The sequence below is a fragment of the Anarrhichthys ocellatus genome, unplaced genomic scaffold, assembly GCF_004355925.1.
Source record: "Anarrhichthys ocellatus isolate YVR2014 unplaced genomic scaffold, GSC_Weel_1.0 scaffold7, whole genome shotgun sequence".
NCBI lineage: Eukaryota > Metazoa > Chordata > Actinopteri > Perciformes > Anarhichadidae > Anarrhichthys > Anarrhichthys ocellatus.
In genome coordinates, this window is record NW_022280037.1 from 6,487,442 (window position 1) to 6,505,935 (window position 18,494).

Here is an 18,494-nt window from a genome sequence, read left to right on the forward strand (position 1 = left end):
ACAGAGCCGTGACCTAAGGCATGTGAATAGATCAGTTAATGCAAAGCCAGAGAAATCTGAAGAGACAAACAAAAAAGCATAAAGAGAAATACACCAGAATCACTGGGCACCAATCAAAGTAATGTACTGGTTTCCATAATGACAGAACAGCCTACCAGTGTCGGTCCTGTGGCCAAATGGACAGAGGGATCACACCGGGGGGATTTGCCATGTGGTGACAGAGGGCCACTTCAAAGGTCTCTTTACGCATGAGAGTACACTTGCCCTGTTTGAGAGGAAGATGAGAATGCTATAATGGCATGATGGGCTATTGTAGGAGAATTATTTTTTATCATAAAAGGCAGTAACCTCCTCTATCATTCTCATGCACGCTACTTTATTTTACAATACTTCCATGACCATCCACAGTCTGAAAATACGGCTTTGCACTTTATTTTAAATTATGAAATATATTACCTTTCTTGTTTGTCGGTTTCAATATCATGCCTTTGTTTGTGTTTTTATTCTGCAAAAAGTCAAAATAAAGAAGTCATTTCATGGACTAAATTCTCTATTTGTACTGTTTAGTGTCTCTTTTCAAAGTACAAAGGCCCAAAGCACTTCATGTGATTTAAATAATGAGCTTCATTCCTACTCCTATAATCACAGCGCTGCATCAAATGCTTCAAGCTGTAAACCTCTGTAGGCAATAGAGATGTGAGTTGACCTACATTTCAGATGTTGGAGGCGGAATATGCAAAAAAAAAAAAAAAAAAACAGAAGAAAGAAAGAAATCGTGAATTTTTGGTCAGATTTCATTTGATGTATTTAACTTATCGTTGTAGCTTTAATTCTGCATTTTGGGGTTTAAGGTGATAGGCTATTCAAAAATAGCATCATAGTAAGTACAAAATTTAGAAAGCAAAAATGAAAGAGAGATTTTTAAGATAAACGCAAAAGGCATAGCTGCATCACTATGAGGCCTGTATGCTTCTTTATGTTGTGTTGTACCGGCGGATGACATTTCTTTATTGCCTGTCGTCTCACACAATGAGAGTGCGCAGAGGGCATGCGTGCCACATATGTTGAGACAGAGGTCATCAACTCTTTTCAGGCCCCTTCGCCTGTCTACACATTATGCATTTACAAAACTCTCAATAGAATTGGCCCACTAGGAGAAATGAGGGGGTAATACTCAATACGTCAACAGTGCAGGCCCCCCCCCCCCATATGTGCTAAAATCACTCATCATGCCATATTCTGATTTCTCAATAGTTTAGTTTTTTGTTGCAAAAATAATGCTGATCAATTGGTGACAGCTGTGGAATTATATGCCTACAATTTGGGGAGGCTATTTATGTCCATGTTGAAAAGTAAATTTTAAAAAAGTACAAAAAACCCCATAAAACAACATTGTGATATACAGTGAACTTGTAATAGCTGTTTGTAGTAAAATGTAAAATACAAGTAAAATATTCTGAAGGTACATCTTTTTTTATTATTCAAAATAAAGCAGTCAAAAGCTATTGTCCTATACGTCTGCGTTATTTTCATCTTCCCTGTGTTCTTCTTTTAGAGGCAGTCTCTCCGAAAACAAAACGAAAAGAGAGAAGAAATCTAATTTAGTCATGTAAATAGAGGTCGGGTTGGCGACATGGTGAAGCGTCACTAATGGAAGAAAGAGATGGATGCCTTATGATAATGAGGGGGAAATAAAGCAGAACCATGACCTTGCAGTGTGATATCAGCCCACAGACACAACGCACCTAACGTGTAGCTCTCTGACTGAACAATAGTTCCTACACAGGACAAAATACAATAGAGAAATATTTCATTTTGTTTCCTTATGTAATTGAAGGAATGCAAGGTCGCAGAGTGTAATATTAGAAATGCTAAACAACTTATATATCTCTTGAATTAGTCAAGAATCAAATAGTCTGTCCAGTGAATATAGCCACTTTACGTTGCTTATATAATTTCTATTTATGTCAGAATTACAGCCTGACTGCACACGACAAAGAAACAAGTCCTCACTACACACACAGACACACGCGCGCGTGCATACACAGTCATGCTAACAGGGAGGAATGTCTCCTGTCACCACTGCAGGGCAACTTATTTTGTTTCTCCATCTCCTCTTTAGCTTGATGTGCGCTCCGAGATGTGAGTGCTGACCTGCTCCCTCCTCTTCCTCGCCCCCCCCCCCCCCCTCTCCACCACTTTCTCCCCATGGTCCCATTTCCCTTTCTTCTCCTCCATCGTCTCGGTGGCTGTATCTGCCTCTCTTTTATGGCCGTTCATTTGCATCCCAGGAGGGGCTAAAAGGCGTCCCCAGAGACGCGCAGATAAGGGTCACAGGAGATCCCCTCGAGGCAGCGTGTTTGCCACGCAGCCTCAACGCACACGCGACACGTGCCGTCCACCCCCCTCTCGACACCCGCACAATGCAAGAAAAACACACACAGACACTTCTCTTCCCGAGACCTGCACGTCTTCAGCCTCAAAAAGCTGACTGATACCCGCTATACCATCACCAGCTGAAGCTGAGCGGCTATAGACCCGTATACCTTTAAACATTTATTTTTTTTAAACAGTCTATTATTATATTACGGTCATCGGTGTGCAGGCTCTGGTTGACTGCAGGCCTACAACTCCATCAGTGTCGTATAGTGGGCTGCACCAGGCTGAGGGGCAACAAAAAGAACAAATACATGTTCGGAGTGCGATGCTCTGTGTAACCTTTAACAATGTCGTGCGAATGTAAGTCATTATTTTTTGATAATAGAGATTCACAGATGCGTTAGGGTAGCGCTTAATCCCCAAACCTTTGACATGTCGATTAAAAGCATGGGATGGATTTGCATTCATTTATAAATGTACAGCCTAGGCTATATAATATGATCTTTAATGTTTGCAAATTGTAAATAAACCCATAACCTACTTTATTTTTTTTGTCAGTAACTAAAATGATTGATGATTTCGCTGGTTTACACGTTTATTTATGGGATACGATTGCATGGCTCAGGTTAATCTGAATGTTAGTAAACTGAATCCGTGTGTATTAATAGCTCCTGCACTTAAAGGCCACACAGACACAAGAAACCTCAAGAATGTAAAACCACATAATCTAAAGTGTTCATACTAAAACAATTGTGAGGCAGCTGTTATGGTATTTGAAAACAAAACAATAAAACACACAGCCGTACTACTCGTCGCATGTACAGAAGGCCTCGATGTCGACCCCCGGCTGAGGAGCGCGTCCTGCAGTCTGGATGGGAAACGATCAGCAGTAACTGATGCTGCGTCTCCCTCTTGTGGCCGCTACGGTTAGTACAACGTAACGCACTGACGACAGAAAATGGCGGATTGCAGATCATTTCTCCCAAGTCATTAATCGGCCAACACACGCAGGTATACATGACTGGGAAGACATTTAAAACATTTTCTCTGGACATCACATTTTCACCAGCGGGGATATTACCGTAAAACACATGATAGTCCCTCTTGCAAAAATAAGTCAAATTTCAGAGGTGGTGTACTGCCACGAAACAAATGAAGTGCAGCACGGTTAAGAGAGATTTTACTCATTCGGAACATCCAGACAGGTGTTACTTCCAAGGCCTGCTGTAAGGAAAAGGACACATCAAGAGTAGACTGGTACAACAGGCCACCCATGTGACTACAGAAACACCCACACACCACTTTGTGGAGCATCTTTATTATGCCACAAATAAAAGCCAGTAGTTCTGAAAGAGGACCTTGCATTTTTTTTTTTGTGTGTTTTTTTTTTTTTTTTTTTTTAAACTCACCAACAATGACATTCTGAAAATGGTGGAAGCTGATTGTGATATCATAGTACGTAAAGTTGGCTGAGCAGTCAGAAATGGAAGTGTGGAGGACAAGGTGGGTTAGGAGAATAGAGGGAAGAAATGCAAAGGGGAAAAGTCAGGATGGGGGAGTGGACGGTTAGCAGAGAAACAAAAAACAAAAACATTCATTCATTCATATACCCATCAGGGAAAAGAACAACAGATGAAAAGAATGCACAGACACACTGCATGACAAAATTGCTTTACACAGTCAAACAAGGGGAATGCACACCAGTTCTGCTGAATATACCACATTTATTACTTTTGAACTGATTAATAGAAAGAGTGGGGCAAAGCCACTCGCATCACTGTCTTTAGAAAACGGAGGCAGGAGAGAAAAAAAACAAAAAATAAGAAAGCAGGCCATAGCAACGATGAATAAACGTGTCCAAGAGAAAGAAAAAGAGGTTAAACAAAGTCCACTGAAGACTGTTAACAGAGGGACCCCAATTTTTTTTTTTTTTAGACCATAAAATTATACATTGAGCAAGGCTCAACTTAACATTTCTTCTGCTTTCAAACTCCCCCTTCCCCCTACTCTCCCTCTCTCCAGATCCTCCACACCCGACCTTCCCCACACACTCCATCCAACACATGCGAAAAACAAAATAGAGGGCCGTTCTGAATCTGCAGTCCTCTCAAACAAGACGGGGCAAGCGTGTACAAAATAGGTTGTGAGCGCAGTCGACACCCGTCTACGATGAAAATCCACTGAGGAGGAAACTCCAGCGGGGGTCCTGGTTGAAGGTGCGAGCATCCTCAGAAGACAAGGGTGTGAGTTGGGGGTGGGGTGGGGGGTGGGGGGGGTTACAAAGAAAATGAGACAAACGACCCATTCTTGACTTTGGGACACTATTACAAGCCAACACTACAATTTCTATTGGATGCGTGTGTTCGTTTGGAGAATTACAGACTTGCTCTTGGACCATAAAAACAGGAGATGATCCTTTAATTTAAAAAAAAAAAGGAAAAAGCAGCATACAAAGGAAAAGCATATGTAGTGGAATGGGGTGGGGCAAAAAAAAAAAAAAAAAAAAAAGATTTCACCTAAGCATTTAGTTGTAGTCTTATGAATAATTGTTTCCTTTTCTTTTTACTACAAGTTCGAAGTAAGTCTTTAAAGTCAAAAGAAATCAAGAAAGTCTTCATTTAGTTTTTTTGTCCTCGGTTAATTCTTCACCCCTATTAGAATTTCTTAGAGATCTGGATGTAATGATGTAATGGGGTGGACAGGGCTTTAGGGGGGGCCATTGCAGTCTTTTGACCAAAGCACCAGCTGTTACTTGACTCGTCCTTGGCGCTCCTAGAACACAAAGAAAGAAAAGTTACAAATACAACATTTTCAAACTACAGTTGACACGCATCCCTTTTTTTCTGGTTCATTCTTTGAAGCCACATGCGCACATCCCCTCCTCGCTTCCATTTACTCATTATGAATGAAACTACTATGTAGAACAGTTCAGATATAGTTATATAGGATATGGACGCTTGATTTAACATTTATGAACTCCCAAAAACTCGATATGAACCCCGAGAAGATTTGGAGCAGCACCCATGAAGTGCTTCTGCATGTAGTGACAGATGAACAAGTTACCTGAAGCCTGTAATGACTCCTGTTGCTTGGGTTGCTGGGATATGGCTCGCTGCCTTGGACCTCCACCTGTCACAGAGAGTGGAAACTGAGCTTAACTGGAACAGACAAGTCACTTTACATACATTACATCTTCGTCACAAAATAAACAAAAGATCTTGACGTCTCTAAATCCTCTGGAACTCTAGTTCAATACAATATCGATTACAAATACGCCTACAGACATCACACAGGCATTGATTTAGGTACAAATGCCAAATCTAAAACATAACTTTTTATATTAACCAATTATTAATCTAAAACAACCACGTATGACTTAAAACAACAATGTGTGCTCTGAAGAGTTATTGCAAGTTTCATATATTGCCAAAGCTCATCTCTTGTGTCCACCACTATGCCGTCAACAACATGGTCACTTGGGTGTCGATAATAAAACTCCTAAAATACATTATTCACTGCTGGTCCTCACTTATTAAGATGTCTTTACATTACATACATAAGCCTCAGTTTCGGACACATTTCTGGAATGAATACCTGAAAAGAACAAAGAGCTGTATAACTATAAGAACAGAAATACGTAATAGCTGTATAACTCAGTTGCTACATTATGTACAGATGTCGTTCTTGCCTACAACGGTGAGAAAGCAAGGAGCAAGTCAAGTGTTTCTAACAGAATCTGCAAAGTGAACTCAAATATTATAAAAACTCTGATTATAAATCTCATGTATGCTTTTCAGCATCAACCTTTAAGCAACACGGTGATGCGGGCTTAACAGGCTGTACATTACGTATTTCAAGCATACAAAGATACAGAGGAGGAAATATAAAGATACAACTAAACCCTCCTAACATTTATACATCTACAGAATAAACAGGCATTTCTACAGCAAATTGAAAATGGTTTAAATTCTGTTATTAGACTGTTTTATGAAGGAAGGTAAAACATGTTGTCTTGGCAAACATAGCCCTTAATTTGCCCCTTTGTCAGGTAAAAAGATGATAGAATGTGTAATACAGATGTGCATCACACCAAGCCCGAGTATTAAACAGGAACCAAGAAATGCAAACAAGTATTATGTCATTAAATCAGCTGCAATACACATTTGGTCTATTTTTTGTTCCCCATGTTGATATTAACAGTTCAACACAAAATAAGCCAAACAGGTTTCACTCAACACCAAACTGTGTTCAGACACAAGGCATGAAAAGACATTTCACGAATCATCAGGAGGCTGCACAACCGAGTGCGTGTTGATGTTCGGAACAGATACCGAATCAACCAAACTACAATACAAACACTCATTTCCATTTTTGCAGATGTTCTCATGTAATCTACTGCACATCATTACATTAGCTTCAAGCTTCAGGAGGTAAAATTATTCCTGGTGTTCTGTTCTGTTGTTGTCCTTTTTGAAGCAGAGCAATTAACCAGGTAAAACACCACAGTGAAGAACTGAAGAGAAAGAAAACTCAAAATATCCTAATGTGCATAATACCGCCGACTTCTGACAAAGATCTTAATCCAGCTGTGAATCATCGAGTTGTTCCTGAATTCCTTTGTACTGCAAAAGGAAAGGTTGCACATGCACACGGAGCGATAGAAACAAATGCACACGCACATCCAAACCATATATTGCACCTAATTGAACATAAGGTGAAGCAGAGCACTCTTTTTTTTCATTCATCCGTTTTATCATTCACATTATTCAACAGTAACGTCGTTACCTTTTTCACACACTCTTCCTCCTCCTGACGCTTCTCGTAGTGAGAAAAGTCATCGAAGATGGACGTGGTGTGTTTATATCCAGCGATGATCTTAAGCACCTGCCTGGCCTTGTCCAGCGGTACCTCCTGTGTGTCCCGAGAGTTGGTCACCGGCTTGTTTTCGTTGTTCTCCAGTCGAATGTGCCGTAGCTGACTGTTGGGAACGTCCTTAACAAAGATCCAGCGCACATCAAACCGACCCTTCCACTTGTCCTGTGACCACACGCCAGCAGACGTGTTGTAGTCCACGGGTGAGCGCATCTCTGCTACGCCACAGAAGTGACCACTCCCGTTGACACTGAACAGAAGATAGAGTGGCCCTTTGCCACCCAACGAACGGTAAGCCGCATCAAGCCTCTTGTTGCCGTGCTCCGTGCTGCACCAGATGTTATACTTGATGGAGCGGTGGATGTCATCCTCGGAGTAGCTCTTGATGATAAACACCCTGCCCTGCTTGGGATTCCAGTCAAAGTCCTTGGGGTTATAATTGTTGACCATGCGCAACTTCTCTAAGACCGGGTGGGGCTCGGAGGGGACTCCAGGAACCACACCCACACCAGACGAAGTTGGAGGTGACTGGCCTGTACCACTCCCATCCCCAAATCCATTAGCCCGGTTCCGTGGAGGGACCCAACGAGTAGGTTGAGAAGGTTGCTGTTGTTGGTTAGGAGGACCACCCTGGGAGAGAGGAGGCTGCGGCATCTGAGCCATACCTGGTTGCCCACCAGGTGGAAGCTGATGCTGCCCCATCTGGGAAACCATCTGTCCATTGCTGAGGGGCATTTGTGGGTTCCCTACAGCAGTAGCTCCGGGCTGTGGGGAAGCCTGATTGGGCGGCTGCCCGTTGCTGGGAATAGTGGGCACCTGCTGAGGGGTGGCAGCTTTAGGCATGTTGCCCTTGTTGTCCCAAGTGCCGATGTCCATGTTGTGTTTAATGGGCGGAGGAGGCAAATTGGCACCGGCCATGCCACCCTTGGTTTTCAGCTTGGGTTGAGGCTTGGCTGGCTTGCTGGCAATATCGGCCCAGGAGGCGGGCTTGGCAGGGGCAATCGAGACAGGAGGCATGCTTGGAGGTCCTACAGATGATACAGGGCCAAGGGGACCCCCGCCAGGTAAGCCAGAGCCAACCACCTTAGGAGCCATGTCCCCATTACCACCAGGAGCGGCACCACCAATCTTAAGCCCCGCCATGCCCTGGTCAAGGCTGTTCATACCAGGTGCCTTGTTCAGGGGCTCGTTTGCAGCAGGTGCAAACGGGGACTGTCCATCGATCATGGCACCCCCAAGTGAGCTGGGAGCGTAGGCATAGCTGCTGCTGTAGCCAGAGCTCTGCGGTGTCGCTGACTGTCCCTGAGAGCTATTATTGCCCCATGCAGAGAAGTCGATGCCACTGGGAAAGAAGTTGAAACCGTGCTGGCCCAGGAACGGATTGCTGCCCAGGGGACCTGGTTGGCCAAACATAGCGTCCGGGAGGTAGTGGGGCTCCCCATTGCTCAACTGTCCATAGGAGGCCAGGTAAGGCATAGGAGGGTCCCCACCTGTGGACCATGCCGCCTCGTTCAAGGAGTAGGAAAATCCTATGGAGGGGCTGTAGTAGCTGGGCATGTACGAGTCCGACATGGCCGTATAGGCATTGCTCTACATAGAAGGAAAAGACAATTGGTTTTAGTGACAAGGGCAAAAATAAATTACATTTTTTTGCACCAACATACTCAAACTTAACATAAATGTTTAACTTAGCATTTTTTTAAAATATGTTTATACCTCGGTCTTGTAGATCCAAAAAGTCAGATCAAGATAAAAGATGAGGAAATATATTGAATTATCATTTTATTACTATTACAAACCAAGGCTTCATGACACAATAATAATATTGCTTTCTTAGTATCCCTCCTCAGGCCCGATGTGTAAATGCAGAGCACTGAACTATGTGTTAAGAAAAGAAGTCTCTTTAACAAAAGGGTGGCGCATTCTTCTCTACAGCCCACTCCCCAGACAGCGTCTGTTACAACACAGGGGAAATTCATCAACCAAAATAAATTCCAAAGCCACTGAAAAGTTGGTAATCAACAAAAGCGCCAATACCTGCTGTTCATCCTTGAGTCTTTCTGTTTTGCTCATAATGCAAAAAAGCACAGCTGTGCGCACCCACATAAAAAGATGCCTTAAGGCTACTGATAAAAAGTGTGTTTGTGTTTATCTTCTGGGAGAGAAATGTGGTGAAGTTGTTACCAACCAGTCACACCGATAAAATTCTTCTCTCTTAACTTCCAAGGCATCCGTTTACTAATCTTAGTAACGCATGTAGCAGTAGCATGTAACAAGTCAATATTAGGGATGTTCTGACCCAAACTAAGAGGCCAGTATTGGGATCAATCAAGGCATTTAGACATTGACCCAGGAGAAGGCCATCATTACCGTTGACCCGAGATTCTTGACAACTAATTTCATGGTTTAAGCTTCATTTTTACTTCGATACACTTAAATCAAAACTCTTACAATAAAAAGCCAACCATGGAAGTTCAGGTTGAAGTCACAACCTGCCGATTTTATCTCCGAATTCCTCTTAAATCGCTTCATAACTCGAGGGTACACACGTTTTTTGATAATAAAAAAGGGGGTTTAACTGAAAAAGCAGCACCTGTTAGCAAACACTGGTCAATAAAAGCTTACCTGTCTGGCCTGAGTATTCAGGTAAGGCTCAAACTCATCGTCATTCAAAGTATCCTTTTGGGTCACAGCTCCGTTTTGCACTGAAAAGAACAACACCACCGATGTAAACAGAGAGTACACGAGTCGTGAGACGTCTTATCTGGTATTTTCACATCAGAATCACCACCGCTTGTTACATAATCAAACCACTCCTTGTCATTGTTGATGAGTGACACAGGAAATTTCACCAAGACATCACATGCTGTAGTAATCTGATTACACAGAATAATGTTGCACATCATATAAACCAGCTCCAGAGAAGAAGTGAATGCTCTTTAGCACTGATTAGGCTACATTTTTGGACACAAATCACTTAAAACAATCAAAATATCTCTTAAAAATAGACAAATTAAAACTCAAAAACACTAGAGCAGATTAACCTATTTGTAATGCAAGTGGACCAGTGTCCTCTGGTTTGTTTTCATAAGTTTCAAAGTTTTCTGTTGATGTCACGGTGATGGGCGACATGGGACTCTTAGCGAGCTTTTCAGCACATGGAAAAGTAAAATTATAATCACAAACAGGTTAATAAATGGGACGCGCGAGGCCCATTTGGACACTGGAAAAAGCATGTCGGAAGACGTGTCATTTTTGGGTTAACTTAGCAACTCAGCTAACAGTTAGCCCGCTATCTGTGTGGTTAGCTGAATGGAGTGCGCAGCGTCTCCATGTTAACGAGCGCCAAGAGTCCCTTTCAACATGACGGACTTGGCTAACATTAGCCAGCGTGATAGGATGGCACCTGTAGCTTAACGCTGCGAAAACGGTGTGCAGACAGCAACGTAAAGAGAGTCTGCGTGTTATGAGTGCACTCTCGCACCTGTCAGTGCAATAAAAAGCGTTGCAAGTGCAACCAGGAAAAGGATGCTGATGTGTATCATGTTGCCATTTAACGTTAGCTAGCCGAGGCTAATGCTAACTGTGGGAACGTTACAATCTCACTTCAGGGATGTTAACGGCTAGTTTAGGGCCAACAACAGTCAGGAAACACAACGTAGTTCTGCGTTACATTTAACAGGCAAATCTAACGCAATAAATATTTACAGTTGAAACAGACAGGCCTGTTTGTAGGTAGCTAGGCGGAAAGCTATCGCATCCGCGCAACGTAAGATTTTCACCGCACGTAAAAAGATCCGCATTCACTCAACCCCCCCGAGTCGATAATGTGGGACACTATTTGTGCTTACCTTTATTAGCTTGGCCTTTCGGTCTCTGGATTGGGTCCAGGTGATTCATGAAGGTTTGATTTATGAGAAGAGAGGAAGGGGAAAAATAGATGAAGAGATATATTTTCAGCAGTCAGTTCCTTTTAGCAGGTGGTCAGGCCTACTGCACTACTGAGCCACAGCCGCTGCCTCGGAGCTAAGCTATCCTCGCTAGCCGTCGCGATGCTGAGAAATTTGGCCCTCGTAAATGTTCAGAAAATACCTATCTTTACCTGTTCAAGAAGGCTGCTGGCTGACATGTCTTTCCCCCCGGAGCCTGTATTGCTATATTTACTCCTAAATAAAAGCGGCAGGGTGCGGAATTTGTCTAACTAGTGAAGAGTTTCACCCAAGCGCCCCTATCTCTCTATAGAGCCTGGTTTCTACACAATGGCGGGCTGCAGTTTGCTTGACAGACTCCTCAACATGGCTGGGCGGCCCTCGTCAACCCACGATGATATTTATTTACAGCGGACACGCGCCCCCCAATGGCGCGGAGGAGCAAGGCCTTAACCCCACGACCTGTCAACCACACTAATACAAGTATTTAATATCAAATATCAAATAAATAAATGCGTAAATAAGGTCATTGATCAAATAGATCTAAATAAATAAACAACTTAGTGAAACTTAACTCACTGTTATATTATATTTCATAATATGTATTCATTTTATTGGAGAAATTATGTACAAACAGTTTCACATTTCATTGCCTCTTCAGATGTTATGGCGTGTTATAGTGCAGATGTCATGTACATAATGACAATATGATTTACGTCATACAACTCATACATAAACAATTCATCCCGTAGTAAGCATAATATTAAATAACCAATAGGCGCTTTACCATACAGCCAAAGGTTTCTGATGATATTTTGTTGGATTTAGCATTGTCAAAGAGACCTGCTGTTGTAACACAGTGGTGATACAAATAGGTGGAATCACAAGGTAATTTATTGGGGTTGAAAAATACATATTTCTCAAACGAAAAACAATTTTCTTTTTTTTAAAGTTGTTCCAATTTTTAACATGACATGGAGCCAGATGGGCCTCACTTATCTTTAAAGGACTAAGCACTCTAGACCAGAACCTTTTAAATTAGTTCTTAAATTGGCTGGTATTCCCTTTCAATTTTAAGTCAACATCTTTTCACTTAAATTGGGCTTGTTGATTACAGATTATGTTTATTTATGGTCATGTTTGTCTTTTTTCAAAGGAGAAAAGATTTCTACTCAATTTGATTCAGAAAAGCGGTTTAAAAAAGAGGTCAATGTTTGTGATTTTGTTAAACTTTCTTCTTAATTGGGTACCGAGAGTGTATATATGGTTTTGCCCAAAAATCTACAGTCTGCTTCACAGCCTGAATGTATTGACTGGTGTTAAATTATTATTGTGAAAATATTACTGTTAACAGTACAAGAAAAGGTAATTATGTTTTTGTTACATCAGTGAGGGATCACAAAGAACAAACTCTTTTGGAAAAAACATTTTTCACAGTTTTTATAATTAAGATCTTGAGGTATGGAAAACAATATTGATTACCACAATATGAAAGTATTCCTAAAAAAACAAAACAGTGTTTTGTCTGTGTTAACCATTGCCTTTAATTTCCAACCTTTAGCACCTACTAGCGTTGTTTCACAGAAAAAGCCTAATTTTCAGGAACTCTCTTAAAAAAGAGCTGTACTGGCAATAGCATGCCCTGCCACAAGGTGGCCTCCAAGTCACTGTCTTACATTTGTAATTAAAGCGAGGCACTAAGGTCAAAATAAGCTTCTGTGTGGTGTGCAATTATCAAACATGACCATTCAGGACTCCTCCTCCATTCCTCTTCCTATGAATTACACTGAAATGTATTCAACTCACTCACGCATCCTTTCATGGGTGTTACATGGGTGTTACATTTTGGTTTACAGACCATTCATTTGTGAAGTGCTCGTGTTGGTGTCCATACAAGCTCAGGCGATTCTCACTCTAATTAGAAGTGTCTCTATACAGTGTGATACTGTCTCACTTTGTGAATCATCCTTTATAAATGCACAAAATCTATACTTGCTCATTAAAAACCCTTACAAATATCAAAATAGAATACATTAGACTCTCAAAGTCTCATTTATTTTTGATATTGAAACCTTTGTATGGTTCTGTAAGCAGGCAATAATGCTAGTGTAGTATCTAGTATGAAACAGTCTTCTAATACCTTCTTTTTCAACACTTGACATTTTCATATATTTCAATGTGTTCTCTAATTTACAGTCACGTCATGTATGTGTTTATACCTTGAGTATCAGTTTAAACCTCCCCTAACTTGCTCATACAGGGCAGTGGGGGCTGGTTATGTGATGCCCCCCTCTAGTGTACTTATCATTTTTCAGGGCCAAGGGTTGGTTAGAGGGCATGTGACTAAATTGCACCTCAGAACACACAACACAAGGACAGGAATAACCCCACCTTGGAGTCTCTCTCTCTCTCTCACACACACACACACACACACACACACACACACACACACACACACACACACACACACACACACAAGTCTAAAGCCTGCAGGGGAAAACAAGGGGCACAGAACATGTTGTAGATCACAAGGCCTCCTAAACAGAGGTATTTTATTTTAAATTCACATGCAAACCCCAAAAGAATGTATGTGGGAAACCAAAATATACATTAGGCCGACACTGGATAACTGTTTGTATGAGAGTTTAATTAGGAAACTCAGTACGGGATAGCATTGACTTGTGAAACATGCCTAGGACAGTAGCATGGCATGCATGTATCATGTTCCGCCTTTCAACTCTCAATCATTTTTGGGTGCTTGACTTTTTTCTCCCAGGGGCTTGTTGACTGGTGCGGATTGGACAGGTGGCATAGCATGGAGAAGAGCTGGCCATTTACCAGCCAATAAAAATAGCTGTGGTCTCCATGATGTCACCGGTGAGTAAATCATAGCTCCTGACGACAGAGAGCGAAAGACAATGTGAGAAAGAAAACAAGGCAGTATTTTTTTTTCCATTTTGAACAGTTTCATGTTTCAACTAATTTCACAATACACAGTTTCTTTGGCTTCTTGCTTTCACTCCAAATCCATATCAGTTTTCTGCATGTGCAGGTGCTCCCGCCTATTTCTCTATACGTCTAATCTGTACAACCAGGAAGATGTAAAAGAGCAGACAGTGAGAGAGCACATTCCTCACGCCAAACCCCAATAACACTGCCGTCGTCAGCCAGTCACACTGGCTGCAGTTGCCAGAAAGGGTGTACAGTCTAAAGCCGGAGTCTGATCTCACTCCCATACCTGGCATTCTGAAGCCACAACACCACGCTGCCGATGTGGAACCTGATCAGTGGCAAATCTTCTCTGTTTGACCATGTGACATGCCAAATTTGTGATTCTGCCCTCTCGTCCATCCTCCACACCTCTTTACTTCCACCCCTAGTGCCCTTCTAACTCCAGCCCCCTCTGGCCCAATGGAATGTCAAGCAGGAAGGTGACAATCCCACATGCCCAGATCGGTGTTTCTGTGTGCATCTTTTTATGTGTTTGTATGTGTTCCTTTGGCTTTATATCTGTGTGTGAATATGTGATTGTGTGTGCATAACTCCAGTGACCCAGTGGCAGCAGGGCACTCTCGGTAATAAGATGTTAGGAATGTAGCACTTGTCAGCCTCTCCGAGGATGCTGTTAATTCACATTCTGTCAGTTTCAGAGGGTTAGCCCTTAATAGACAGTCAACATTCAGGGTATTTACCTGCGCACAAGCTCTCTCTCTCTCTCTCTCCCTCTGTGTGTGTGTGTGTGTGTAAATTTAGGGGTTCAAACTGCTTGCTTACATTAATGAAATTTGAGGTTCTGTCAATGTGCTGCAACTCTGTATATTACACATTTTCTCAGACAACTTGCATCTTCCGCAGCCACCATAAAGGAATCATAACCACGAGAACACAGTAGAAGCAGAACAGTGTTATTTCATGTTTAAGCCGATTCATTACAAAGCCACATATAATACTGCTCACCTCTTTTCAAAGCATTTGAGATTTATGAAAGTGTTTTCAACTATTCTCAACAGAACTGTTCATTTCAGGCCGACATGAAAATGAACGTGCTTGAGAAAATATCTGAGTTAAAGGCAAATCAATCAACAATCAACTAGGGATGGGTGACATAATAAAACATCAGCATACTACTCCTAAAAAATATAATATGATGAGAAAATATGTATGTGGGGATGATTTCAGGTATTTTCTTTATATATTTCAAGAAATATTTGTGAAAAGAAAAATTGCTGCATTAACTGAACTGTAATGTAACATTTAAGACCATGAAAAGAGCCATCAATCACAATATTTCCAGCATCCGAAATCCCACATGATATCATCTTCACAAAAAATATACATAGAGATACATTGGTGGTCATGTGGTTATAAAACGATGCTGCCTTTAGCTGATACTGATGACTCGGGAGGTAGTAAAAAGCATTAAACAATGTAAATATTTAGGCCTAGGTATGCTGAGGAAAATAGTTGTCACCAATGTAAAAGTGTACATGGTTTCTAATGAATGGGCTAAAACAAATATGATCCTTAAAATTCTTTAAATCATGTTTAAGCTCTGGTGTCCTGGTGGTCGGTGAGGACACAATGAGGGAGTTGTTTTAGGAAGAAAATAGCTGCACACTTGCACATTCTATCACAGAAGATTTATCACCAACATTTGTGTAAATGGATGAATGAGCCGGACCTGTCCATATGTGGCCCTTTGTGTGTGTGTGTGTCCGAGTGTGTGTGTGTGTGTCTGAGTGTGTGTGTGCCAAAGTGTCTATGTTTCCAATGACACTTGATGATTTTGAGCAGCTGAGATGAGTTTGTGTGGAACTGGACAACGGGGCAGCTGTACATCTCTGTCTTGGACATATATACATATACACACAGAGGCACGTACACACTGAGACATATAAAACAACAGTGGAATCCTGAGGTCCGACCCCCTTGGGACCAAGCCAGACTGGGACCTTAATAAAGGCCTTGTTGTTTCAGGAGGTAGCTTATGTGGTTTCAGGTTCTCAACAGGCCCCATTTTACAGACATCTGCCATAATCTTACTGATTGCATTGTCCTGAATTGCATTTACATTAATGATTGTACAATTTTTTACACTTTGACAATTTCTCTTTAAAGGTCTATTGTGTAGGACCTGGCAGTATCTAACAGTGAGTTTGCAAATTGCAACAAACGGAAACGTCTCCCGTGTGCCAAGCGCATATGCTGAACTATGCTGTTTGGTAAAAAAAACACGAATGGCCCAATCTAGAGTGTTTGGTTTGTCTGTTCTGGGCTACTGTAGAAACATGGCGGTCGTCTCCATGAAGAGGACCCGCTTCATGTAGATATAAACAGCTCATTCGAAGTAATGAGTAATGTAAAGGGTTAATAAAAGTACACGTGTGCACTCTTTTCTGTAATGTACTCATTGTATTTGTAGCATAGAGTATAAACTATTAATGGTGGTGTTGCAATGTGAATAGTTGTCTAAATAAAACCAGGTTGCCATTAATACCTCAACAGGCCCTGCAACATCTCAGCCAATGAGAGACTTTGCTTAATCAGTCCTCTTTTAAAAGAGGCGGGGCTGGATATGCTGCAGGGTCACAAGGAGTGATGTAACCTGTGTTTATTTTCAGCATTTAATAGTGAGATTAAATAGTGTGTGTATCACTAGGCAAGACAAGTTGGAGGGAGAGGCAGGGACAGAAAGAGACACAGAGAGAAATTTAGTCATAGCCATTAATAATAATAGTGGTCTCCCTTTCCCTCTGTCAGCTGCAGCTGTTGATCACGCTGGTGCAACACTGAGCTTTCTAGCATTGCATCACTCTCTTTCTCTCTGACTCCAATGCTGTCCTGTGTTACCCTGCATGTATATGGATCTAGTGGGTCATATTGCACATCATGCTGCGAGGAATGGACTGAAATAAGATTATTACCCCAATAATGTTAAGACTGATCAGTTTGAAAAGTGGATTTACAAATTCCAATCTATTTATTAATTAGATTTAAAAACAGACACACTTTGCTAATACTTTAATTGCAGTAACATACTGTCAAATTTACAGTATTATATTGCAGTGCTAAGCTGTAAAACCATTTAATCAAAACAGTGATGCAAGACAAGTGAGAACTTAAGTGTTTCATGTCTGCTTTATCCACTGCTATTTAAGAGCATGTTCAATTCATTAGCATGCCAATAACCCGCCACTATAGTTATTCATACTATGTGTGATGTATACATAGCGAGATGTTGGTCATGTTCTCCATCTAGAGAACGCAGCAGAGGGACGATGTAACTTCCCGAGGAGCTCGTCCACTCGCATACATCAGAGACATTCCACCTCATCTGACACTCGTCCATGGAATTCTGCAAATTTTCCACACTATTCTACGAGGCATTCTGAAGTGCTCGTCAAAAAGACTGGCATGCCCAAACATCAGGCACCTGTAAAAACCTTAAAACAGGAGAAAGGGACTACACTTTCTGGAGAATGTATCCAACCTGTTGTTAATGATTTCAAGATGTATTTTTAGTCATTTTGTACATGGGCGCATGATAAATTCTCTGCTCCTAGGTCTGGTTGTGATTGTCATTGGGTGTGTTTGTGTGTGTGTGTGAAAATATCTTTTTGTTTGCACTGCTGATAGGTGATAATTTGTCATAGATTTGTGCAGAGTCCCTTACTCCTCTATGTTAGTATGGCCAGTGTATGCAACCTATAGTCAACACGTATGTGCCATTCTGGGAACACACTAAATACTTCCGATGACTTGAAGGTTTACTTGGCAACCGATGGCTGTTTTAAGACCACGGATACACTTTCAGCTTGGACTGAGTGCAACGTTTTTAAGTATCCAGTACATGGAAATAAATAAAATGTCACTTAATCACATGCACATGTGCTCATTGTCGTGTGGCTAGCTATTAAGCTCAATGACTTCATCCAACTCTATTTGTGTAACTGGATGACATTCTATTTAACCTTTATTTTACACCAGGATTAAGAAATTGTGGAGCCATTATTAGTCACAGATTGTTTCCAACTTGAATGGAAATGTTGCAGTCTCTGACTTTGACATGATTTACATCTATACTTTTGACACCTCTCATATGCATAGATTACAACTTGTTGCCAATTAATTATTGGTGTCAAAAGGAAACATTCACTTGTGCAACCAATGATCTGCTGGTAGTGGGAGTGTTGGTGGTGTTGAAGTGTGTGTGTGTGTGTGTGCGTGTGTGTGGGCTGGTAAAGGTGGGAGGGGTTGACACAGAGATGTACAGGACTGGACACCCTCATGCTTGCTCCATAAACCTCACCACAT

At 41.6% G+C, this 18,494-nt stretch overlaps 1 protein-coding gene across 1 annotated transcript; it reads right to left on the reverse strand.

The window, feature by feature from the left end:
• Positions 1 to 3,542: 3,542 nt before the first annotated feature.
• ythdf2 (YTH N6-methyladenosine RNA binding protein F2) lies at positions 3,543 to 11,557 on the reverse strand. Its single transcript, XM_031847797.1, has 6 exons — positions 11,354 to 11,557; positions 11,103 to 11,127; positions 9,877 to 9,956; positions 7,165 to 8,841; positions 5,443 to 5,508; positions 3,543 to 5,151 (listed from the first exon to the last, which is right to left on the reverse strand). The coding sequence occupies exons 1-6, from the start codon at positions 11,378 to 11,380 to the stop codon at positions 5,128 to 5,130; spliced, it is 1,899 nt and encodes a 632-aa protein (XP_031703657.1). The 5' UTR covers positions 11,381 to 11,557; the 3' UTR covers positions 3,543 to 5,127.
• Between the last annotated feature and the right edge of the window lie 6,937 nt (positions 11,558 to 18,494).

What these genes read in the sequence shown, in the direction of transcription:
- ythdf2 (XM_031847797.1), bottom strand. Translation starts at nt 11,380, where the DNA reads ATGTCAGCCAGCAGCCTTCTTGAACAG. An exon ending in GAAAGGCCAAGCTAATAAAG is followed by an intron (nt 9,957 to 11,102) that starts GTAAGCACAAAT and finishes TGTTCTTTTCAG; the next exon opens with TGCAAAACGGAGCTGTGACC. An exon ending in TGAATACTCAGGCCAGACAG is followed by an intron (nt 8,842 to 9,876) that starts GTAAGCTTTTAT and finishes CCTTCTATGTAG; the next exon opens with AGCAATGCCTATACGGCCAT.